Below are 23,820 nucleotides of genomic sequence, written 5' to 3'. Positions count from 1 at the left end.
AATAGACAGGCCAGCCACAACACCTCGAAACTGCCAATGGAGTAGCATGCTTACATCAAGTATACATTGGAATATAAATTGAGTCCCACCATCTTTGAAGGCGGATGATGTACAAGGACTTGCTCACATGTAGAATCACCTATTGCTAGAGATGAGGGTTGTAGCACAACTAAGCATCTCTTGCTAATATATCGCTAATATCCCTTCCTGGTTTAAACAGTGGTAGACTGACAACGGCAAAAGCAGCTTTGACATGCCAACTTTAGTCTTCTTGGGTACGTAGAGAGACGCAAAGTGGCCTGTTCATCTACTACACTATTGATCAGCACACTGTTTCTTCCCAACTTAATGCAGCTTCACTGCTCACGGCCACATACATGGTCAGTCGCAGCGTATATCGTCCAGACACATTTTGCTCCTTCAACTTTGCGCTTTATAGCGCCCTTTCCAAATCTCCACGCCTTCCCAGTCATTCTTATACCAGCCCCACTTCCTCAGTGTCTTCCCAACCCTTCCTCCGACCTTTTTGAGCTCAAATCTCAACGCTCTACCTCTGTCCAACGCTTGAGCAATCATTGCTGGATCTCGAGATTCAAGAGCAAAGTATATCGGCGAGGCAGCACCGCGCTCACTTTTGTCTTGCTCGAGGGATAGCGAAGGAGGTCTGATAGTATTTGAAGAAAGGCGGATGAGGGTTTTCCATAGAGGGTCAATCAAGTGCGAAGCGTAAAGTGTATCAGTCATCACAATCATATCCCACCTCTTTGTTCCCACTTCCATAGCCTCCTCACTAGCACCAGAAGCGTATTGCTCCCAGTCTATCATCCCTACCTTGATCTCGGCCGGTAATCCATGCTGCAAGAGTACTCTTTTGCAAACCGTCACATTGTGCGATAGGACAGAAGATAAGACTGGCTCGATGTCTGTAGCTGTCACTTCCCATCCAAGCGACGCGAGGACAAGAGATGCGTACCCTGTCCCAGACCCAAGTTCAATCACTTTTTTGCCCATACCGCTTGGGAAAGTTGCTGCAAGATAGGCTGACAGGACTTGTGCTGAAGACCATAGTGTAGTCCCTGTTGTCCCTGTTCCTTCACCGTTAGATGAAGATGTAGAAGAGACCTGTCGGATTGGAAGCTAAATAGAAGCGTCTTGAGGAAGAGGGTGATGTAGAATGGAAAGGTGCTTGGTGAATGAGGCAGGGATGGGCGGATTCATTTTATGTTGAAAGTTAAAAGTAGAAAGAGAGAAAGAGGAAAAAAAATAGATTGCAAAAATTCCAAGTCTCACTGTAATTACAATTTGATTTGTACAAGATGCCTTCACAGCTATTCATATACATGGCATACAAGAGCGATTGTACTGCGATGTGCGACAAAAACCCAAAAATCATCAACCGTAGCAGCTTTAAACTATCCCATGTATGACCCAACAGGTACAGAGGGCTTGTCGTAGATCCCAAGAGCAGTCTAGCTTCTTCTTTCCAGCTCCCTTGCATCGTCCTTTCTGGCTGTCTCGGCAGCCTTGTTATCCAACTTGAGATTCTTTTGGAGCAATTCTTCTAGGTGTCTGATTCTTTCTCGTAGTTCTCCAATTTCTTGTCTTTCTTTCTCTCGTTGTTCTCTCTCCTCGTTTGAAAACAAGGTTTTCACTCCATTTGGCTTGTGCATCCGGTGAGCTCTTTCTACCTCATACCGGACCATTTCTCTCAGACTGTCAGCGCTAGTTTGCAAACTGCCCAACAGCCCATTGGCCGCATCCACGAGCCTCTTTAATTCTGCATCCTTCATCATTTGTTGCCCATACAACTCCTCTGAGCGATTCACAAGTGCGTTTAATGAATGAGACAGATGGGGAATTGAGGAAAAAGAATCATACATATTGAGGAATGGCGAAATGAAGGATTCGCGACTTGGAAGAAATGGTGGTAAGGGTGAAGGTGGAGTGTGACTATCTTCAGATTGACGTGAACGGGAATGAGAATGCGGGAGATTACGTGCAAGGACAGGCCTTGGGGAGGGAGGGTCTAAGCGTGGTATGACAGGAACGGTGAAAATCCTTTTCCCTTCTCCCATACCATTTCCGTGAGAGTACAAATGCGAGTGAGGACGATGATGTTGTCCACCTGCAATGTAAATCCCACTTCCACCGTTGATACCTAATGAGCCTCTGTGGTCTTTCCAAAAATGTCCTTGCTGCTGCTGTCTTGCAAATTCATGACTCTCTCTACCCTCTCGCCCGCTTCGAGCATCAATCATTTCCAAATCTCGCATCTCAGTTCTCGTATTGGACAATGGCGCCGTCCTTGGATCAGACATGTGGTGGAAACTTGCAAATCCGGGGAGCATATAGGGCGGTAGAGCTGTTTGACTTCCAGATGGAATATCACGCGGAGTGGCTTGTTGAACCATTAATCCTTGATTCAAAGGCGCGCTCTAAGTTTCCATCAGCAGCAATTGTTGCCTCCGACACCCACCTTTGATCCGGAGCCCATTTCGCCGGCGCTTCCAAGACCTGAACCCGTCTTGATACTCATCTTCTCCACCTTATCCTTCATCTTCTCCCTCCTTTTGCCTACACTGCTTTGTACCGGTACCTGAAGCTGTCGAGACTTTGTTTCTTCAGTAACTGACGCTGTAGATCTAGGCTTGTTGAAACCAGTTAACGGTGCAGACGGATTTGAGCTTGTGGCTTCAAGACGACGTGCGGCAATAAGCGCTTGCTGCTGTTCTTTGATACTGATTGTTTTATGTACCTACATACTGTCAGCACAAAGCTTCTCAACATTGAACAAGCAACTCACCGTCTTGAGCTGCTCCTCATCTATTGTTTGGAAATCAAAACCCATGACGACCGGACTCGGTACGACGCCCAATACGTCTTGACCCTCTTCCCTTCTCTGTTCTCTGCTTGCCGCAAAGCCCACTGGTTTAGCCAGCCCACCTACAGAAATTGCTTGATGTGCTCCCAGATGACGCGAAGACGAACGAGATGAGGAAGAAGATCTAGAAGGAGGGCCGCTCTCTTTCGGTGGGGAGGGCTGGAGATTGGATACAGGTAGTGGAGAAGGGTTCTGTGGCGTAAGCCGCCTCTTTTTCCCTTTGGGTGCCAAATCCTCATCCCCACTCATGGGATCGTTGTTGCTGTTGGCGGAATGGGACCGACGTACATGTGCATGTACATCCGTTAACGATGCACGAGGAGAATGTGGCACAGTGGGTGGTGGTGTTGGTATGAGAATAGACATATTGTACAAAAGGCATGAGAATCGTTAGTACCAGTTGGCCAAATGAACAAACAGTAATCGGGATGGGAATAAATGTAGCGAGAGGATGTATCACCTTGCGATCGCTCGTCGCGACAGAGTTGGAAGGCCTACTGAAACTCACCAACTCCAGCCTAGCAATCTGCCGAGAGAAAGGACATGTGTCCACCAAAATACAAGGGGACAAAGGGTGGATTGCCGAGTAGTCGGATAGCGAAGACAAGGGGGAAACCACAATGGAGCACTTACGCGTCTTTTTTCCTTCTTGTTGCACCCCTTGGACGCGATCCGCTGACGGGTGTCGGAGGTTGGTGGCTATCGTCCTGCATGTTCTCAGAGTCACCCCTGGGAGGGTTGCGGAGGCTGGAGGTCCTGTGAGCGAGAAAAGGCAGTTTTGTCGAACGCGCATAGAAAGAGTACGGTGGCGAGGGCGACGGCGGAAAGTGCATTTGGTCAGCGTTTATATACAAAAAAACGCGGTGGTCCGTGCGTGAGGATGAGGATAATGATCAAGTTGTAACCACAAAATCGAGAAAAGGCTTTCCAAAATAATACTTACGGGAGCATGCCAAAAGAGAAAAAAGAAAAAAAAAGGCAATTCATAAAAGAGAAATATAATTCAATTAGAGTTGTCATCTCTTATTGTCATTACCAAAAAAACCCTATCAGACCCTGCCAGGGTGTGCACCATTCTTTTTTGGCATACGTATAAGGACCTTTTTGCGAATATGGCTATGCTTGTGAGTAGGTTAGTGGCAGTGACTCATATCTGCAGCGGGAATACAGTGTGTAGGTGGATGTGTATGTGGCTGAGGGCTTCTTGCCTTTGTATTGTGCTTCCATGTGGACGGAGAGGACAGATGGGTGCGGCATACATGGGTTAACGGACATCTAGTTGCTGCGGTGCTTCGGCTTGGAGTGTGCATTGGAGCGTGACCGCAACAATCTCAAGTTCAAGAAGCATGGAATTGATCTCAAATGGGTTAAAAGCGCAATGTTGGATGACAGATGACTCCATATGTTGTCGTCGAAGAATTCCAGCTTTTGCATTAGAGAGACAAGTGGCTCACATTTTTGCAGCTTCCGCAGGACAGTGGAACGACCGGACCGACGTTGATGGCAACAGTTGACGTGGATCATTGGGATGAGAGTCTATGATCAAAAGTTTGCCGACTTGACATTCCTGTATGGATCAAGATTGATGACCAGTGGGTTGAAAGGTCGACCTGACATGATGCTTAGGCAGAAAGGTCTTTCAGTTATCACCATACATCAGCTATGGAAACATTGACAGGCCTAGGCAAGCGGCGGCATTCTTCAAGTGTCCTCATCCACTGTTTATTCGTGTTGACAGACATGAATGCCAGGTTAACCAATCTTGCTATGGCTACGCCTCATCTCGGAAACTCTCAGTCAACAACTCAAGTGGACCATTCAGATTTGCTTTCTTATTCGGCGCTCTTCAGCACAATTTTTTGTTTGTTCACATCCCGCTTTGAGATAGTTGGTGGCTCTCTCATTAAATCGCATCCTCGCCAGAGTTTCTCGCAATTTACGTCAGAGCAGCCGTATAAAAGGTATATCTGTTTACGACTCTACCGTGTAACAGGGGCTTCCTGGAAGGAGTAGTGCACCTGCTCAATACGCTGGCAAAGCAGAGAAGCTTGAGCTGATTACTAGTTGTCAAGTATGAAACCGGGTACACTTTGGCAATTGCATTCAGCTTTTGATATTCTGACAATCTCTTCAAGCGTCATTTCACGATATCATCCGCCCTTCAGCCTTGTTAAATACACTCTTGGGATCCGTGTTGACGTTGAAAAAGCTCATCAGTCAAGGTTAGTCATGATGCCTATTGACTTGTGAAAGATGTCTTTTGATTATTGTATCCCGAGACTTGGTCAAAGTCAATGAAGGAAATAGTTAAAACTGAATTATTGCCTTGGTTTGTGAGTTGAACAATACCGCCAGTAACACCAGACTTGGGTTAAGACAAAATTTTGCCACCACACTCGGCTCTTGCTCTTAGAATTACAAATGATGAGAGGAGTGTATACGATACCGGTCAATATACGGGTTTACATATCAGAACAACTCTATACGCCGTCCCAAAAGATGTTGAATGATTCATTCTGACTATGCGAGACCAAGTAATAAACGCAACTATGACATTTGCATTACACGGGGAAAAGAGGAGCAATTAAGGCAGGGAAAATGGTTCTCTGCAACCTTCTTGCCTGATCACTTTGTGGTATCAAGGTTCACATGTAAGCCTTGTGTGAGTTGACTTTTGATCAACAAGGATCTTCTTTCGTGATGGCGGCATCTGCGATGGTAAACCACGGCGCTAGAGGTAGCAAGCAGTTGCGTATCTAAGCTTGAAAAAGGTCTGGGTATGGGCCCGTCGATGAAGTGGTAGTCAAACTTGAAACGGACATGCCGAGTACTGAGATTGCCATTGTACAACATTGATAAACAAACCATTTGATGCAGATAGGACTGACGAGTTATTTTGTTACATATGTCCAACTCAGCCTTGTCGATATTCTTGTAGAGAGCGGACCTTTTCTTGACTCCTCCTATTTTTACTTCACTCTCACTCGATATTCCATAAAGCCTCCATGTTTTTAACGTCTTCTTTTGGAATCTGAATTATGACTAGAATGTACAGAGTTAGTATCAAGTGTGGCATACGGATTGTATCGAGGCTGAATTGCTTTTATTTGAGCTTGCGATTAATTTTTGTATATTCTGGCTGTATGAAGGAGAGTTTGTGCTTTCAATTAAGGGCATAAAGTAAAGATTGCGTGGACAAAAAGGGTTAACAGTAAACAAGACAGCTATATATATGACAAGAAAAGAAGCAAAAGATAAATTATAGTTGAAATATTAAACGATGGTAAAGAAAACATGGAAGCAAAAAAGTCAGGCGCGTAGCAAAACAACTTGTCCGTCCAGTTGTAGGAGTTTAACATAAAAAATCATTGTATTTTGGCTATTATTTGTCATTTTATCTTTTCTATTGACATAGCAGACAATTCGAGAAATGTTGAGTCTAAAGAAACACCGATGGGTCAGAAAAAACAAAAAACATATATTTGAGCAGTGCAAACAAACGATAGGTATTGCCACTTTTTGCTTGCCAGCTACAAATATACACAGTTCATGTAGCAAATAAATCTACATCTATAATTGAGACTTTTGGCATCGCTCTGCCTCCCAATGGGCAGATTGGTCGCCGCTTTTGGATGGTGTTTTGATCCAGATATCTAAGCCTCTTGTGCTAGTGGCATGCTGGTAACATGAACTGACTTATACTATAAATCAAAGTTGCAACAGACTCAAGCCGCGCTTCGACTATGTCTACCCGAGAGCATCAGCATTGAGACCCATCACAAGATCAAGTTATTTGCCTCACCTTCAAGCGCAGTCTTCACGAATGTCTCTACCTGCGTAACCCATCCTCTCACCTCTCTTGCTCCGTTTTGTTGTCTTTGCTTTTCTGTGTGGCTCATGACTTGACAAGCTCGTTCTGCCATTTCCAACAACATATCCTTCTCCTGCTCTTGCCAAGCTTTTGTTCGTTGGCCTTTGATCCCCGAGCGTGATGCAAGAGGGAGAGATGCATGATATTTGGTGATTGTGGTCCATTGCATGCTGATCCAGATGAAGAGACCATCACGCAGAACGAGAGAAGAAGCCGCAGAGGGTACGAGAAGTATATTGGACATGGCCTGGACCCTTGTCAGTAAAAAAAACCAGCAACGAATTACTACAAGACTTGCCTGCAAAACCAAAAGTCGGAAACCAGGATCTAGAGATTCGATGAATATGGTTGATAGTAGAGTCCACACATTTCTCCTCTTGATAACTCTCCAGTCAGACTCGCTACGCACTCCATCCTTCAAAAACCTGACAATCCAGCCTCTTTCTCGCTTCCAACCATCATCGTGCGCATAGAGCATATTGTACAACATTGGTGTATCATTGATGTCAAAGATGGGTCTTTGTAGTAGAAACCTAGAGGATAGGGGGTATAGGAAATGAGAAGGACTAGCAAGCGAGCGCAAAGCGTGTGCGAAATAAAGCGTTGTCAGAGTTGGCAAACGCGATCCAGGTGTAGAGATGGAATGTCGAAGCAAGTGGAGAGTATATCTCAATTGGGCCCGCTCGTAAAAGGGAGTCGTCTGTTGTCATTTAGCAGATCTTACTATATACGAACAATGCCACCTTGGACTCACTTCGATATACTTCATTACCTTTGCCAAAATGTACCCCGCCACAAACCTCACATCTCTGTCTCTAGAAGACAAGGCGCTTACAGTCAAACCAAGAACGTTACTCCTAAGCGCCTCAACCCAGTCCAAACCTCTCATGCCTTCGTGCATTGATTGTGCAAGCAGGCCCATTACGAAAACAGGATCATAAATGCTTTCATCTTGTTCCGAAGCGCACAAGGATTCGCCCCAGCCACGTAGTTGGCGACGCAGCGGGAAAATTTGACAAGTCGCAAACACCTTTTGGGAATCCAGAGAGGTGAGAGCATCCAGTACTCTATTTCCAATGCCCACAACGCCTGCACCGTTCCAAAACTGCATGAGGCTCCCAATACTCACTCTTCTATATCCTTCAAACTGCTGCAGCATATGTAAAACCCTTCTATCAGCCTCAGACATGGTACCACGATACAATGAGATCAGTGGCTCAATAAACGAGGGTTGGCAGGATACGTAAGTGGATGAACAAAAGATAGCATGTAAAAGATGGACAAACGAAAGGCGAAGTGGTGGTGGGAAAGAGGTTGATGTTGATTGGGTATAAACACGGCTTGAAAAAAGTGCTTGAAGTTGCTGGCGAAGAAAACTTGCTTTGAGCTCCACTCGACTAGCAAGCAGTGCGGCCAGTTCTACAGCCTCTGTGACATCTAAACGATCTTGGACTACAGTTGTGATAATAGGTTCAATGATTGCAACATTTTGCTGGAAATTGTCTTGGTCGATCATACACACGGATTTTGCTTCAGTCTAATCAGTGATTATTCTCAATCAGACACAGTCAAAAAAAACTGACTGAGGTTATTGAGCGCCACTGTGTTTTCTTCTTTGATACTGCCCAGATCTGAACAAACCCTGACAGCATATTGCAGACCTAAATTGACAAGATGTATCACCCCAGTTCTCAATTCTGGAATTTTCTTCGTATGCGGTGCAAGTGTCTTGGCGAGTAAAACACAAGCCGGATTGACAGACTGCAGTTGAATGTCTTTCAATTTAGTGGACACAGCAGGAGCGTTGGTCAATGCTAAGGAGACAAGGATATTGATGGCAGAGATTTGTTGTTCCTTGCCCTTTACGATGACATCAAGGGCAAGCTGACCAATGTTTTCAAGATCAGGAAAGTCAAAGTTCATTTTGAGAAGTTCATCGACAATGGGTACAATACGCACATCACCTTGTTCCGCCAGGTTTCTCTTTTCCACGATAACGGCAAAGATAAACCCGGCTGCAGAGGTGCTGCATGTGGTAAGTTTCTTTAAAAGCTCATAGTCTTCGTCTTGGCTCTTGTAGAACAGCTGCTTGATAGCATTCTCATGTACAAATAGATTTGTTAGCTCTTCTTGGCTTGACTGAGTTAAATTCAATACCGAGACAATGCTGTTGGTAACTCCCCAACGGCATAAGCCTTCTAGGTGGTTGACAACAACTTCTGGTGACTTGATTTTGATGACGATTTGACTGAGAATGGAAGAGTGTTGTGAGAGATTGAAAGAAACAGAGAGAAGCCTTTCAACAATACTGATAGCCTGGCTTGATGACAGAAAAGAGATCCAAGGTTGGACAATACTGAGATGCTGCCTCATTGTCAGTAATTCAGGTTTGATAGAGGATTTTGAGAAGGATTTGAACCGACCGAATCAATCAGTTTTCCTTTCTTATCTATTTGAAACAATTCTACGATTGCGTCCACGAAACCTGATGCAATTTCTTCATCCATTACTTTTCCAACTTCCAGGCGCTCGATTAATGCCTTGACCTCAGTTGCGTATCTTTCATTCTCATGAGAAAGTATAAGCGCACGGATAGCGGGATCGTCGAAGATAGCTCGTTTACTATCTATTTCCCATTTCCCGGTGCCCTTGAGCTTATCTAGGCATTTTGACAAAATGGAAAGAAAGATCATGAAGGCTCCACGAGAGTCAACCGGATTTATTAGAACGCTATTGCACGAACGAAGACAAAGCAAGAATTGTACTATACGTTTTATTGTCGGTCCATTGCTTGGAATAAGCCATTCAAGTGATGGAGATATACCATTAATTGCTTGGCCTTCAAATGAACGGGCCAGCCATTCTTTCTCGTCTAGCAAGGAGGGCGTCGAAAGAGCTATCTTCAAGTCAATGCCAAGTCGCGTCAAACACTCAAAATAGGTCTCACAATTTGAACGTGCAACATTAGTGCCGGTTATAACATCCAAATCGTCTCGAATAATTTGAACAACTTCAGTCAATCCAAATCGTGTTTGATCTTGCTCTTTTGCTTCTATCACAATTCCTTCCAGTTTCTCAGCTATAGAAATGAATCCTTTCACATTTCCCTGTCCTTGCTTCCCCACCAGGCCTAACATTACCCTTCGCAGATAGTTTACTACAATACACGCCGCTTCGCTGGAGATAAACTGCCCTAGGATTTTGGCTCTGAGCTGTTCAAGTATAGTGACGACAAGAGGCGATGGTATAGAATCAGAATTAAGTTCAGAAGACAGGAAGAAAGAAGAAAGTTCTTCGATATATCTGTATGGTGTCTTCAAACAGCGTCTGAAGCAATCGTCCAAGAAAGATAAAAGGTAGATTTGCTGAGCAAAAAGCATAGGATTGGCTTCACGTGAACCTTTTGGAAGTGCCTCAAGCCACATAGTAAGCTCGTTCGCATCATGAGAAAATAATAAGGTAGGAAGGAGTAGAGAAGATAGAAGCTCAGATGTTTTTGTTTGGGTTATAGAGATAGGGGTGGTAAGGTGTAATAACAGGATATGATACAGATAAGTGAATTGAGAACCAGCTATGAGAGCTTTTCAGACCAGTATTCGAGGAAATGCACAACTTACCAGCTTTTTTGGACCAGTCCCAATTGGTGACTTCTCCAAGCAGAGAAACAACATGCACCTGACATAAAGCCTCCCATCCCTTCACATTGCCTTTACCACTGCCAAAGCCGCCACCCATACCAGCTGTGCCGGCTGAACCCACCGTTCCCACTGACTTAACTGATCCGGAATCACTGAGAACAGAGCCTTCTCGCGCTGCGCGGGCTTCCCGCTTCTCGGCTTTTGCAGAGGAAGAGACTAATAGACGTCCTGGGTCAAACCTCATCTCGGAGGCCATACTAGGTAAAGTATGATTACAAAGGGCGAATAGCCGGAGAGCAAGCTCTGTAAGCATTGCAGAGCGAGTGGCCAAAGCAAGTTCTTCTTCGGTTTCCGGTTCAGCAGGTGCCAAAGTCACGCTTTTCTGAGCAAAAGCGACAATAACTCCCAGTTCCGGCATTCTCTTTCTGATTTCCACCTCAAGTGCTCTTATGCCTTTTGCCCATGAGTTGTCCCCAAAAGAATTGGCGCCATAGAGCTCCACCTCTATGTATCTGAAAACCTTTAGAACCTTTGACAACTTGATGAGCGCGTATGAGAGTACAAGAGCTGTCATGTGCTGCACGAGGTGATAAGTATGTTGTAGACCTTTCATTAAATGGGATTTCGTCAACGGCGCTGGCAAGATAGACTCAACTATAATTGCGGTTTGAGGCGGTTCAAGACGAAAAGGTGAGAGTGAATGGTCGGATCCTGTCAATGCTGGTTGCCGAAATGTGTTGAGATCTGGGGGCGGGAGAGATACAATACGGCCCACATAGGCCATTGTAGCTACCCACCTCGTGCTCAATTGAGGTTCTAGTGAGAGGGCAGAATATGGCCAATACCTAATCATCATTAACTGTCTATATTGTACCACGAAGACAACTCACCCCGAAACCAGCTCTGGGGCAGCATTCAGCACCTTCAGCATCCAATTCCCGACCAGACCATCTTCACCAATGACCTTATTACCGACTTTCCGAACGACATTACCCAGTATGCGATTATGTAATCCTTGATGCCATGCGTCATTTCTCTCAGCTTTCTCGCTGTCTCCTTTAGATTCGACTCTACGAAGATACCACCCCTCGTCCGGAAAGCATATGCCTTTTCCAGGAATGGCGGTAATTCCTTTCAAGAACGCCGACACCAACTCAGACACGGTTTTTCCTGTAATTTTTTCCTTATCTTCTGAGCCTAGCATTTCCCACAGTGCCTCGATGCTTTTTTCTTGGAAGAGGACTAAAGCAATTTTCCTGTTTTGACTCGCGTTAGGCCCTTCTATAGCCGACCACAGAGCAGATAGAACACGATAAACAGTTATTGGAGGATCTTGAGGTAAATTTGAATAGAGTTGGGGAAGGATAGCTTTCGCATGTGGGAAGAACGATGGCTGGGATAGGACAGGTAATATTAATCGTAGGATCAAGTGTCTGATATCTGCAATCAAATGACTTATAAGAATATATTGCAAATGAGGAACTATCGGCCTACCAGGTTTATCATAAGGGTCTGTGTCACCATATCCAATCGCACCTTCCTTGTTCCTTCTTCGCATGCCAATTTGCTTTCCTAAACCTCTTACAGAACCGCCATCAACTAGAGTGTTCCAAACCTTGATCCCTAGCGTTCTTCTCATAGATGTAGAAGAAGTAGGCATGGCTGGTGGGTCAACAGAGATGGCAGCTGAGGCAAGTAAGAGGCCATGAAATGTATCGTCCCGTTTGCCAGACTGTATTAGGTAATTGATCTGAGAAATCAAACATTAATCTGTATTCCACAACGTCAAAAGTCACCAACATAATCGTGATATGGATCGGAATTTGATATGATCTTGTTTGCGAGGTTAACCACGCTTGAACGAAAGAAAGGTATAGGCGTCAACACATTGATGATCTCTGACAATAGCTCAACAGCAGCATGTATTTGTTGCTCGCTCTTCGCCTATCTTATTCAATTAGCTACCAAAGCAGCTGCCTATAATGAACGTACCTGATATCCTATCTGCCAAGTCCTGAATATTTCATCGCAAGTCGGAGAAACCTCAAGATATTGTTGGAGGATGACAATGGCCGGATGCAGAAGAGCGAGCGGCAGTTGAGAATATGGAGTCACAATCTGTTGTCTGAAGGAAATAAAGTCTATGTGTCATGCATAAGCATTTGTTCTATAATCAGTTTAAACACCCACCTTGAGGAGAACCCGTAGCCAACGCATCTTTGACGGCTTTTCCAGAAGCAAAGGCCTTGGTGCCGGCCTTCGGACGAGCTGTAGCAGATGCAGGAACTTCTGTATGCTCTCTCTTGCGCTTAGGAGCCATTGTTTTGCTGCTTTAACAAGTGTTGCAGTTGACGGAAATTATTTTGGATAGACCTGTAAAATGTCTAACCTCCACCTGGTCACGTGACTTTGTTAAGGTAGTTATCAAAAGTTCTCCTAATCTCTTTATCTTTCAAATCATCATACACATATGTATACCTGAAAGAGACATGTAGTTCTCTACTATTCACAAAAGACAATCTGCCATTATGGTTTGGGTCCGCCTAGGTCAAATGTTTAGTGCTTGATTTGCAAGCTATACCCGCTTTCCAAGTCTTTTGGCTTTATTGAGCAACTCAAAGACATGTGTTCTTAGTCCAACAAACCAAGGGTAGTGTGCAAAAAATATCTCTTTTAACAAGGATTGAGCGTTTTAAAGTAGTAGGCCTAGAATAGATCATATCCATCATCCACGCTTCAGAGATAAACGAATAGCATGAATCATGTCTCTTTGACAGTCAGAATAGGGTAATTGTAGCAATTCCTACGAGCGTGCAAGGACGCTATAAGCGACGTTGCAGGAAGGGACAGTGAACTCTCTTTCAGATGACAGTTTTCACCGAGTGCTAGTCACCTTTTGGATGCTATAAATATCATCATCATTTATAGATTTTTTTCATATCATGTTAGATTGACAAGGCAATAGCCTCAGCTATCACAACAGGTCGTGGGCTTTACCGACGTTTAGCTTGATGTCTGGCTTCTTTTGTAATTTAGTAATCATAGTGTAACAATGACAAACGAATAACCCTTGTGACCATTAAGACACAGGCGTATACTTTATGCGGACTCATCACAAGCCTGGATCCCCCAATGTTTTGTGAAGCTATATGAGCGGCTCGGCATGACAGGGAGACAAGCAAATGCTCTTTTGCTTTTTTTCTTGCCGTATGCAATTCAGAGCGGTGCACAGTAGTGTGTATGCTCCATCTGAATAATGCTCCATACAGTTGCCTGTAATCACTAGATCTTCCAATCAAAAACTGAGCGCAGACTTGCCGCCGCTTCATACCACAAAATCGTTCAGATGGAAGGCAATCGAGATATGATTGATTGGGTGGAAAAGTGGTAGGTTATAGTTCAGTGGTTCCCTAGGTTTCTGTATAATGTTGTTTATTGTTGGTTGATGGCGCTCCAGTATATAGTGAAGTTTCTTCTGTCTGCGCAAAGACGATAATAGCTCGGTTGAATGTCGCATATTTTATCGCTGCTAATTGAGAGAAGCAGATTTCAGGCTTCTAGCGATGTATCGGTGGGCTATTAGGCCAAGATTTAGACAGCCCAAATCAAATTCCCAACTTTCTATACCTTTTGAAGGTTTATAGAGGAGTTTTTGTCTATGGGTACATGTGTATGCTAAAACCTTTTGAATGAATCCGTATTTAATGCATTCTTGCTACCTTCCACGCTCAATTTCAGAGATGAGGTTGTTTTACACAGGAAGGGTGCCAGACTCCTGCTTGGGTGGGGGAACGACATATTTGCTCTCGCCGGACTGGCCGTTCTCCCAGAGTTGGTATCGCCTGAACAGATTGATCAGCTCTTTCGGCCCTTCGTCACTCTTTCCTACAATCGCCGATCCACCTCCACCACTTTTTGCCATTCCACAGCTCTGAAAAAGTCAAAACCTACACGCCAATAACTGCTCGCTTCTCAGCAGCAACTCGGTCGGTCTCATTGAGAGCCTGTCGCAAGGCCCGAGAGGCGACCTGGGTGTATTTGTTCCAGCTATTGTAATGTTATGGATATTGATAAAATGGGAGGGATACATCAATAAGATTATGTTGTCAGCACCGTATTTTCTTGTCTGTGTTACTCCATACTATCTTGCGCACTCACGACATAAACTCCCTCCAGGTAGAAGACATTTTGATGAATTTTGTGAATGTTGTGAAAGGCAAATTGCTGAAATGCAAAGAGCAGAACATGATCGGCCGGAAGCTGGCCAGACGATATCGCCGAACATTTCCGTCCTTGTGGCGCTTCTTCCGTAACAAAAGTCCTGGCTAGTACATAATAAACTTTTCTTTCGATATTAATCCAATACGTTTCTTTTTTTTAATAATTGTATACATTATATTTGTATGACCTAGACACGGGATTCAAAACAACCTCACTAGATAATGTGTGGCTAAAAGGCTGTCACATAGAGCATGGTCATGTAGAGAAGACGGCAAGAGATTATGCATATATGTATTAGCAATATATGTATCTTTTAAAGTGTTGGTTTTTTATTTGAACCCATAAATACTACATTCGTAAGCTTTAGAACGATGTTGCTGCGTTAAATTACATTATTTCAATCATCTTGGACTTTGTTCCTTTTTTTTCTCATTTTTCATTAGATTCATTTCTTCATTCTTCCTCTATCCTTTCTTGTACTCACTTGCGACCAGTATCTTGCGTATCTCTAGGTTATTCTGCTTGGCTTCTGTGACGAATTTTAACCTGCTTCAAGTCGCAACAACTTATCGTCCTTGTCATTCATTGCTCATCCTGTTCCCTCTTCACTCGACCACTTCAAAAAGACTCATATCAGCTTCTATCTAGTGTCATGGCCAAACTTTCGACCATTCAAAACATGCCACCTCTTCAAAAGTTTTCCTCTATACCCAATTTCTTTGAAAGTCTGAGAAAAGATATAAACAAGGTGCCCCCAGAGGACTTGTTCGCTACCTATCAATTTCTACCCTATACATGGAGCAAAGACAAGCAAGGCAAACTCGAGTTTTATGCAGCCACAGCAACACCAAGCCGAACTATGCATTCTGAGCATTGCGCCGCCCCTCCTCAAGGCGATGTTGTACTCCACTACGATCCTTACTATTTTCGTGACAACATGCTTTTTTCTGATCAACTTGAGAAACTCGAAATAACCAGAAACTTGATTAAAACACTGATTGAAAACAAGGCGCAAGTCCCAACAGATTTATGTCCGATATACAGTGAATATCACTTTAACCGCTTCCTCAAGTATGCAATCTTCTCGGATCTCAATATCATACTTCAAAGAACTCTTCACAAAGGTGGAAGGTACACAAAGATGGCGTTCAGTCAGGTTCTTAGAAATAAGAATGAAAGGCCTGACTGGCTTTTGGTCATGGATTCTGTTGCTGTTGCAGTGGTTATTGTCAGGAGTCCCTTGACTTTGCCCAATTTCGTAATGAATCACGTTATGGAATTGTTCAAGCATAAGCGATGCACTGTAGCCGCAGATATGAAAGGAAAAGTATGTGTGAATACGAATGGCGAATTTGACGGCACAGACAAAATGCTTCAAGCTAAAAGATCAATGGCTGAAGTAACTTTTTCGTTGTTGCCGGCCTGGAAATGTTGTACTAACTACTGGATAGACTTTTGCGGCGTTGCTCACCCACAATGTAACAACAGCCTGCCTTTATAATTATGATATGGCTTTCATCATCCGGCTTCTAATGAGCGAACAAGACGGATCTTTCAGCTTACACTGTTCTCCTCCCACTTACCGTGATTTGAAGAACGCAGAGCTTTGGGAAGACTGCCTGCCTCCAACAGATGATAATGGAACACTGCTCAAAGAGTACGATGGCGTAGCAACCACGTTTCACACTCTCCTTGGTTTGGCTTGTCGTCTTGCTCAGCCCATTTCTAAGATCGATGCAAAAAGTAAAAAAAAGAAAGAAAAAAGACGAAACGTTCGAAATCGATATGAAAATAACAAAACGATCAACCTGACAGAGAATGAGACGAATATAATCGAAGGAAAAAATAATGTGGAAAGTGGCAAAGAAGATAACTCCACTATTCAAAAGAACGATCCACAATACCTCAATAGAGATAATATTCAACGTTCTAACGGTGACCAAGCTGTGCCTCAAATTTCCCTTCCAAAGATAGAACCCACAGCTGCAGCAACGATCATGCCCCACAGCAACCAACCTCAAGTCCAGTCTGACACAATCAACATTGCCAATCACCGTGTTCAATACAGCAGCAATTAAAATTCAACTCAGCTCGCCGAAAAAGATGTAGACATCTCACTCTCGAAAAACAAACAAGCAGTATGTGCTCGAGTGGCAGCGCTTGGCCCGATCCGAGAATGATGAATTGGGAGGCAAATCTACCAGAACGAAGTTTTTTACCAGGACGAGAGGGGGATATGAGCTGGGGAGAGGATTAATTAGTTGCGCAAATGCTTAGTAAAAGCTACTTATAACTCAAGTATAGTCTTTGTTAATGGTCTTTCACTTATCAGATTTTGCATTTCCTATAATCCATATCGCGAACCGAATCATAAAACCTTAATATCAAACAGCGCATAGGAACTCTATCGCAGTTTGATTCTAGCATTACTGTTGATCGTTAACCAAGCCGCCTCTACCATAAGAATGAGTGATGACAAATTGTAAACAGTCAAGTCATGATTACGGCAATAATAGACTGGGTTGCGGACAAAATCAAAACAGTCACGTGACTTTTTCATCGCGATATAGTTATTTGTCCATGTACATTGAGCTTTTGTAAACTTCTTTCATATAACAAACAAACACCCAGATCATCCTATAAAGCGAGGAATGCTAGCGACATGGCCTCTCAGGAAGTGCCCATTGGTGCCAGAGTACAAGTAACAGCTGGTAACGGCTACGTCAGATGGACTGGCACAAATCCCGGTTTTGCAGCAGGTAGTTGGGTTGGAGTTGAGCTGTGAGTGTATTGCCTATCTAATGTCGGTTATGACTGATTCGTTCAAGCTTTGAACCAACAGGGAAGAACGACGGATCTGTCAAGGGAGAGAGATACTTTGATTGTAAACCAAATCATGGAGTTTTTGTTCGACCAAACTTCGTCAAAATCCTTGAAGCGCCGTTAAAGGTAGCTGCTACTGTGAGATAGTTTGACATCCTATGGCCTCAATAAACGAATGCTGATATCCTATAGCCTCGGCCGTTATCCACAAGACCACCGTCAACGAACCGTTTGACTTCGGCTTCTTCCTCACGTGCTACCTCGCCTCAGAAACCACCCATCCCTCGATCAGACATTCCTTCTTCCCCCTCTCGTGCGCTCTCTAGATCGTCCTCAAGTAGCGGCTTTCCGTCGTCTCCAGTACCATCAAAAGGGCGTATATCTACGTCTTCGTTTTTGCGAGCATCGCAGAGCAATATATTCAAGAGACCTCCGTCCGTGCTTGGCGACGCTAGAGCTCGGACACCCTTGACGGCGACGACAAAAGAGGATGAACCCCTCCAAAAGTCCACTTCGCCAACTCGCCGGACAATGTCTTCCGCTCCAACTCGAGATATCCCTTCTGTTGAAAATGTTCAGTCTCTGAAACTAAACTCTCCTCCTATAAAGAGCCAAGAAGGGCTCGCTCAGAAAAAAGAACTGGAAGAGCTGAGGATTAGGGTAAGAGTTTTGGAGAACAAGAAGACCGAAGATCAAGAGAGAATTAAGAGCTTGGAGGATCGAGTGGAAGAAGCTGATGTTTCTAGGGCTGCAAGAGCAAAATTACAAGGTGAGTCTTTTTTCCGCTCTGCTCATAATCTTCCATACTAACAGATAGCATTCAGCAAAATTCCAAGAAGCTCAACACTCACTTCTCTCATCCCAACGGCAAGCCCGTGATCTTGAGTCAGAAAACTCTATTTTAGAACACCGTACTGCGGAAGCCCTTGATCAACTGGAAATGGCCGCTTTAGATCGCGAAGTAGCCGAAGAGAAAGCTGAAGCGGCCGAAACAGAGGTAGCCAAGCTGAGCGAGCGAATTGCAGAACTGGAACTGGAAGTTACCTTGCTCAAGGAGGAGAACGCGGAATACGAAAACCCAGTTTCTGGGCTGGAAGGAGAGAGAACAAGCTTAGCATTTGTCCAGCTTGAGAAGCATAATGAAAGATTGAAGGAAGCATTAATCAGGTTGAGAGATGTGTCTAGCGAGGCGGAGAGAGAGTATAAAACGAAAATGGCTGAGCTCGAGAAGGAACTTATGTCTCAAGAAGACCTTGCTAGTAAGCATTTATATGTATTCAAACTCAAATATGACTAACTTTTGCAAGGTCGTCTCGAACTTTCGGAGGCCAAACTTGCTAACGCTGGATCTCAGATTGAAGATTTGAAGATGCAGCTTGATGATGCTCTAGGCGCAGAAGATATGCTTGAACAGCTGACAGAACGTAATCTCCAAATGTCTGAACGTATTGAAGAAATGCGAGCCACTATCGAAGACCTAGAAGCATTGAAAGATTTGAATGACGAGCTGGAAGAAGGACATGTGGAGACTGAGAAACAGCTCCATGAGGAGGTTGAACAGCTGACATCACGTCTAGGAGATGAACGGGTCAAGTCTGAAGAATTAGATGCATTAGTAATAGACATGGAGGGTACAATTAGCCAGTTCCGAGAGCTCGTTGCTAGCTTACAAGGGCATGTTGTTTTCAATCAAGACCAAGATCTATCACTAACGAGCTGTAGAGAGCTTGAGGATGTCCGAATACAAAAAATCTCCCAGGAATCCGATTCTGCCACAACGACCAAAGAGGCCCATGCCCTCATGAACCTCAATCTCAAGCTTCAATCTACAGCCGCCAAAGCTCAGTCCAAGACAATTGATCTCGAACTCAAGAAATTGGAAGCTATTCAACTTGCTGAGCATTTGCGCATTGTGCAAGCTTACCTTCCGAACGCTTATCATGACACAGAAGAAAACTCGACATCGATGTTTTTGTTCTTCAATAGAATGGCAGCAAAGGTAGATATGCTCATCAATGTTATATCACAAATGCACGGCCTACCAACTGCCTTGCACTCGGCGTCGTCAGATGCTCTTGTAGGAATTTGCGAACTCAAGGGCAAACTGAGGCACTTTTGCGTACTAAACAAAAGGTTTGCCGCCATCATGAGAAGGGGAAATACAGAAGAATGGTTAAGGTATGGAAAGTTCGTAGGAGAGGTTGCTGGGGTTGAAACAAGGATTGATGGCTGGTTAAATGGACTAAAAGGCGATGCGTTTAACGAAAGCGATTGTGCTAGAGAGCTTGGAAGGTTTGTCTTCTTCAGAATGTCTTGTTAGAATTGATCATACGATTGTTAATTTGAGATACAGCTTAATAGCGCAGTTTGACCATCTCGCTGAAGCTTCTTTTGATCGCCCAATGCTTGATGTCGGGGAACAACAACTTGGCTTAGCCCATGGTTTTGACTGCGATTTAGACAACTTTGCTGCTGCTGTTGGTTTTGCCAAGCAAGCCATCGCAAGTCTTGCCGCCGAAGAAGGTATGGTCATGTGTACTTCTGAAGGAAAAACGCTAATAAAATTCCTTCTAGATATTGAAGTTGATGTAGGAGATACATCATTAGAGGAGGGCATCTATGACCCTGTGCAGAGGATCTTGGACCTTGTAAGAAACATCAAAGCGCCATCTAGGTATGCTTCGTGCAATATGCCACTGCCATACCAGTACTGAGGGTTCTTATAGTAAAATGCTTTCTCAAATTGAGCAAGCTGTCCAAGCGTCTTCATCTTTCTTACCCGAAGTCACTTTGTTACTAGACGAGCTGAGTGCGTCTGTATCTAATGCTGTGGATCTTGCAGTTCAAGTGAGCTTCCTGCGAAAGATGACCATGAAAGATATAATCTGACACTCAACATAGCTTGCACAGAGGATAGGTCAGCACGTCGCCACGCTTCGCAGCAGCAAAGAACCACTCCGTCTTTCTGACATAGAAACTTTCCTTCAAGATGTGACTGCACAATCAGCTTCTGCTGCTCCCGAAGCTCACCCATGGGAGCTGATTGGCGCGTTTGTTTCCAAGCTGGGAGAACAGCTTGGTGCAGCCCTATCGAATATTAGAGAATCGGTCAAAGAAGGCAGTCTTCTCGTACTTGATGCACCTGCGCCTTGGCTTGCTAGAGTGGCTGCTATCAAAGAAGCTGCCTCGCACAACCCAGAAACAGAAAAGCAAGTCGTCAAGCTCAGTGAGGAAGTGAAGGACATGCTCAGGGAAATCAGGATCAGAGACCAGAGCTTGCAGGAGGCCGGCGTTAAAGTTGAGACTCTTGAGCGAAGGCTTGAAGCGTCTCGAAAACAAGGAGATATTATTGTTGAACTTGAAAGCGATGTTGCCAAAGCCAAAAAACAAGAAAAAGTTTATGAAGACGCCATTGAGCAACTTCAAGCCGAACAGGATGCCTTGGAAGCTGAGAATGCCAGATTGAGGAAAGGCCAAGGTCAAAGTGCCGATAGACAGGTCTTGCCATCTGGAGTATCTATGAGCCTGGGAGAGCCCGCTTTGGCTAGCAGTAGCTCTGGACTGGAATCATCACAACTTGTAGAGCAAGTCGAGATTCTTAGGAGTACTATTCAATTCCTTCGATCGGAGAATGCTTTACTAAAATCCAAAGAGCTTTTCAATGAAATCCACAGTCTTCCTGCGGTGACATACCGCTCTGTAACAAATGTCCCCGAACTTGTACCGTCCGCCACTTTTTCGTCGTCCACATCAGATTCAGAAGGCTCAATGCCAGTTACACCAACCCTTTCTCCTGTTTCATTGCCTCCTCCCACAAAACACGACCTGGAAGTAGAATCTCGTATACTTTTACTTCAAATCACTAAATTCCAAGCTGGTGCAAAGATCGTAGATATATCTGGTCTTCGAGGAGAAAAGGGCTGGAGAAGCCGAAAGAAGGAACCGGAAGTACAAATTCTGGAATGGAAAGCGAAAGAAAAGCGATTAGAAAGAAAGCTAGAGGCCTTGATTGCTCGGACAAAGTTGTTCAAAGGCTAATAGCGGAGCGGCATAGAAACAAGTGCTGGGCTGGGCTTTGGGAACAAATTTATTGACAGGCCCTTTACCTAATCTACTGCACGTATTGACAAAAGGACATTTGTAGGTTTATGAATAATGACGATTGCAAACTCTTACTCGTCTTTGCTCATCATTCCTCCTTCTGTTATTAGCAAATGAAAAAGATCTTTGGTGATACACCTTCCGATTATCTATTGCATTCCATGTCATCTGCTGCGCTGGTGACATCAAAAAAAAAAAGGTGGAAGACATAATCATAACACCCTAATGGAATAAAAGTACATTCTAGTGACGTCATAATGGTTTGGCAACTATGTCACTGGGTTGTAACCCATTTTAGTGGAGGCAGGGCATATATAATGGAGTCATGTTCTTATTTTGTTTCCACTTTCACTCAAACATAATAATACTAATCTCATGATGCTTCGTCAAACTGCTATACGTCTCTCAGCTTCTGTGTCTGCTGCTCCTCGAGCTGCGGTTGTAAGAGGCTTTCGCTCCGACCCAAAGAATCATACTGACTAGAGTAAAGCGCCCTCGAGGTCCTATCCGTATTCCTCAGAAGACATATTCTCCAACCCTTCCTATTCGACGAACATACGCGACCGATATCCCTCCACCTCAGCCACCAAGAGCATCTGGAGGCAACGGCAATGGTCCTATGTTTCTTGTTCTTGCTGCCATTGTTGGCCTTGGCGCTGGAGGATACATGTACATGAAGCCAGTTCGGGATGTCGCTAAAGTTACTAATCAGTCAATCGACTCTTTAAAAGAGAGCACATCAAATATTGTGAGTGTTCGAGGTGAACGACAAAAAAGTGTAGATTAATGAGTCAATAGGGTGATCTAGCGAGCTATGCAAAGGCTGTTCTTCCGCCTAGTGCTTTCGCAATCTATAGCCATCTCTCCAGACAAGAAGGCGGTGTAAACGGCTTCTTATCTTCCCTTAAAGACAAAGACCTCCCAGCAATTTTGGAAGAATTGAAAAAAGCTGGAGGCGATGATGTCAAGCGAGTGGTAGACAAAGTTCAGAAGAAACTTGATCAAGCACAGGGAAAAGTTGAAAATGTGGATTGGAAAGGTTTAGCTCAAGATTTGAAAGGAGAAATTCCTGAAGGCAGCCAAAAGATCATTGATGTTAGCCCATAAATCCTCTGTTATATGCCTAACAAAGCTGACAAACTGAACAGGTTCTAATCGGGAAGATTCCTGACAAAGCGGATCTCGACAATCTTATCAAAAAGGCTCGAGAAATGGGCGAGGATCAATTGAAACAAGTTGAGGCCTCTGCTAACAAGGTATGGGTGAAGGTTGAGGAAGCCAAAAAGGAAAAGAAAAGTCAAGCCAACGCTCTGCTCAAGGGTCTCAAAGAGGGTATGTATAAATCATGATTGTAGAGGCATTTATCTAATGATGACTCTAAGCTGCTCCTGCCGATGTTGATTCACTTATCAAGCAATTGAAAGAGACTGCCAAAAAGGCTGGTATTCCCGCAGATACTGTCGAAGCTTGGCTTAAGAGCAAGGCCGAAGATGGAAAAATTGATGCCGATGCTCTCGTGAGTTGTATAACTCTTCTCTGATCAGACAAGACGTCTAATTGAACATGGGTGTAGGGTAAACAAGTTGAAGATAAAGTCAAGACCGCTGCTAGATTCCTTCCTGGGGAACCAAAAGATGTTGTCAAGCAGGTTGAGCAGCTTAGCCCGTCTCTTGCTAAACTCGTTTCGCAGGCTTTCCAACAGGCCGGTGTCACTGATGAGAATGGGAATAAGAAGGTATAGTCAAAATTAACTAGAAATTCAGAAACGCGACTATTCAAGGACAGCACTATCGAAATTGAATCATGAGTATGCATCGGCTATAAGTGTCATTTACAGGATAGAGAGAGCTTCGTCTTGCAGTCTGCAAGGGTCATGAATTGCAGAGAACAAACTAAGTCTACTTTTCATGATAAATTGTTGTCGTGACAAAGCACGTTAGATCAGGCAGATCAAAATATCAGTACAAATAGCCAGCTGATTACAGCTTTTAACTTAGGATACTGGAAGAAGAAAGACGTGGATTCAAAAGCCAGCATAGCAATGCCATATTATTTACCAAGTCATTACTCGTTGAAATCCGCAATTACTTGATCAAATGGAAATACTACAATGACTTACAAGCCAACTAAATTGGCACGTTTAGAACATATACCTCATGGTGCCCTTTTATCAAGCTGAAAACTTGAAATGGTTTTACAGTCTCATTGGCAAGTAATATAAGCAAAGTTCACGATGGAAGTAACCGAAAGCATCAAACTAAAGACTTTTAAATACATCGATGCTA

General features: G+C 44.0%; 8 protein-coding genes across 8 annotated transcripts; 3 read left to right on the top strand and 5 right to left on the bottom strand.

Annotated features, from left to right (window-relative positions):
- Nucleotides 1-303: 303 nt before the first annotated feature.
- Nucleotides 304-1,011, bottom strand: L203_101686 (uncharacterized protein; the record flags this gene model as incomplete). Its single annotated transcript, XM_066211125.1, has 5 exons — nt 304-310; nt 378-431; nt 482-827; nt 880-923; nt 974-1,011. 5 exons carry the CDS (start codon nt 1,009-1,011, stop codon nt 304-306), a joined length of 489 nt encoding a protein of 162 aa, XP_066067222.1.
- Nucleotides 1,012-1,469: 458 nt separating this feature from the next.
- On the bottom strand, nt 1,470-2,411 carry L203_101685 (uncharacterized protein; the record flags this gene model as incomplete). Its single annotated transcript, XM_066211124.1, has 1 exon — nt 1,470-2,411. The coding sequence occupies one exon, from the start codon at nt 2,409-2,411 to the stop codon at nt 1,470-1,472; it is 942 nt and encodes a 313-aa protein (XP_066067221.1).
- A 35-nt stretch (nt 2,412-2,446) lies between these two features.
- On the bottom strand, nt 2,447-3,714 carry L203_101684 (uncharacterized protein; the record flags this gene model as incomplete). Its single annotated transcript, XM_066211123.1, has 3 exons — nt 2,447-2,755; nt 2,804-3,143; nt 3,515-3,714. 3 exons carry the CDS (start codon nt 3,712-3,714, stop codon nt 2,447-2,449), a joined length of 849 nt encoding a protein of 282 aa, XP_066067220.1.
- A 2,834-nt stretch (nt 3,715-6,548) lies between these two features.
- L203_101683 (uncharacterized protein) lies at nt 6,549-12,710 on the bottom strand (the record flags this gene model as incomplete). Its single annotated transcript, XM_066211122.1, has 13 exons — nt 6,549-6,628; nt 6,684-6,999; nt 7,051-7,452; nt 7,507-8,282; nt 8,336-9,116; nt 9,176-9,648; nt 9,700-10,323; nt 10,370-11,235; nt 11,281-11,830; nt 11,885-12,140; nt 12,191-12,334; nt 12,383-12,531; nt 12,581-12,710. 13 exons carry the CDS (start codon nt 12,708-12,710, stop codon nt 6,549-6,551), a joined length of 5,547 nt encoding a protein of 1,848 aa, XP_066067219.1.
- A 1,431-nt stretch (nt 12,711-14,141) lies between these two features.
- On the bottom strand, nt 14,142-14,577 carry L203_101682 (uncharacterized protein; the record flags this gene model as incomplete). The annotated part of the gene is made up of 3 exons (XM_066211121.1): nt 14,142-14,232; nt 14,342-14,437; nt 14,549-14,577. The coding sequence occupies 3 exons, from the start codon at nt 14,575-14,577 to the stop codon at nt 14,142-14,144; spliced, it is 216 nt and encodes a 71-aa protein (XP_066067218.1).
- Nucleotides 14,578-15,290: 713 nt separating this feature from the next.
- Nucleotides 15,291-16,689, top strand: L203_101681 (uncharacterized protein; the record flags this gene model as incomplete). Its single annotated transcript, XM_066211120.1, has 2 exons — nt 15,291-16,010; nt 16,063-16,689. 2 exons carry the CDS (start codon nt 15,291-15,293, stop codon nt 16,687-16,689), a joined length of 1,347 nt encoding a protein of 448 aa, XP_066067217.1.
- A 584-nt stretch (nt 16,690-17,273) lies between these two features.
- On the top strand, nt 17,274-21,472 carry L203_101680 (uncharacterized protein; the record flags this gene model as incomplete). The annotated part of the gene is made up of 10 exons (XM_066211119.1): nt 17,274-17,392; nt 17,440-17,572; nt 17,627-18,203; nt 18,259-18,693; nt 18,742-19,108; nt 19,157-19,726; nt 19,788-19,957; nt 20,009-20,108; nt 20,161-20,281; nt 20,336-21,472. The coding sequence occupies 10 exons, from the start codon at nt 17,274-17,276 to the stop codon at nt 21,470-21,472; spliced, it is 3,729 nt and encodes a 1,242-aa protein (XP_066067216.1).
- A 438-nt stretch (nt 21,473-21,910) lies between these two features.
- Nucleotides 21,911-23,276, top strand: L203_101679 (uncharacterized protein; the record flags this gene model as incomplete). Its single annotated transcript, XM_066211118.1, has 6 exons — nt 21,911-21,976; nt 22,026-22,283; nt 22,334-22,630; nt 22,684-22,867; nt 22,918-23,051; nt 23,109-23,276. 6 exons carry the CDS (start codon nt 21,911-21,913, stop codon nt 23,274-23,276), a joined length of 1,107 nt encoding a protein of 368 aa, XP_066067215.1.
- Between the last annotated feature and the right edge of the window lie 544 nt (nt 23,277-23,820).

Source organism: Cryptococcus depauperatus, chromosome 2, assembly GCF_001720195.1.
Source record: "Cryptococcus depauperatus CBS 7841 chromosome 2, complete sequence".
Lineage (NCBI taxonomy): Eukaryota > Fungi > Basidiomycota > Tremellomycetes > Tremellales > Cryptococcaceae > Cryptococcus > Cryptococcus depauperatus.
The sequence above is the reverse complement of the archived record's forward strand: the minus strand, read 5'-3'. Positions and strand labels throughout refer to the sequence as shown.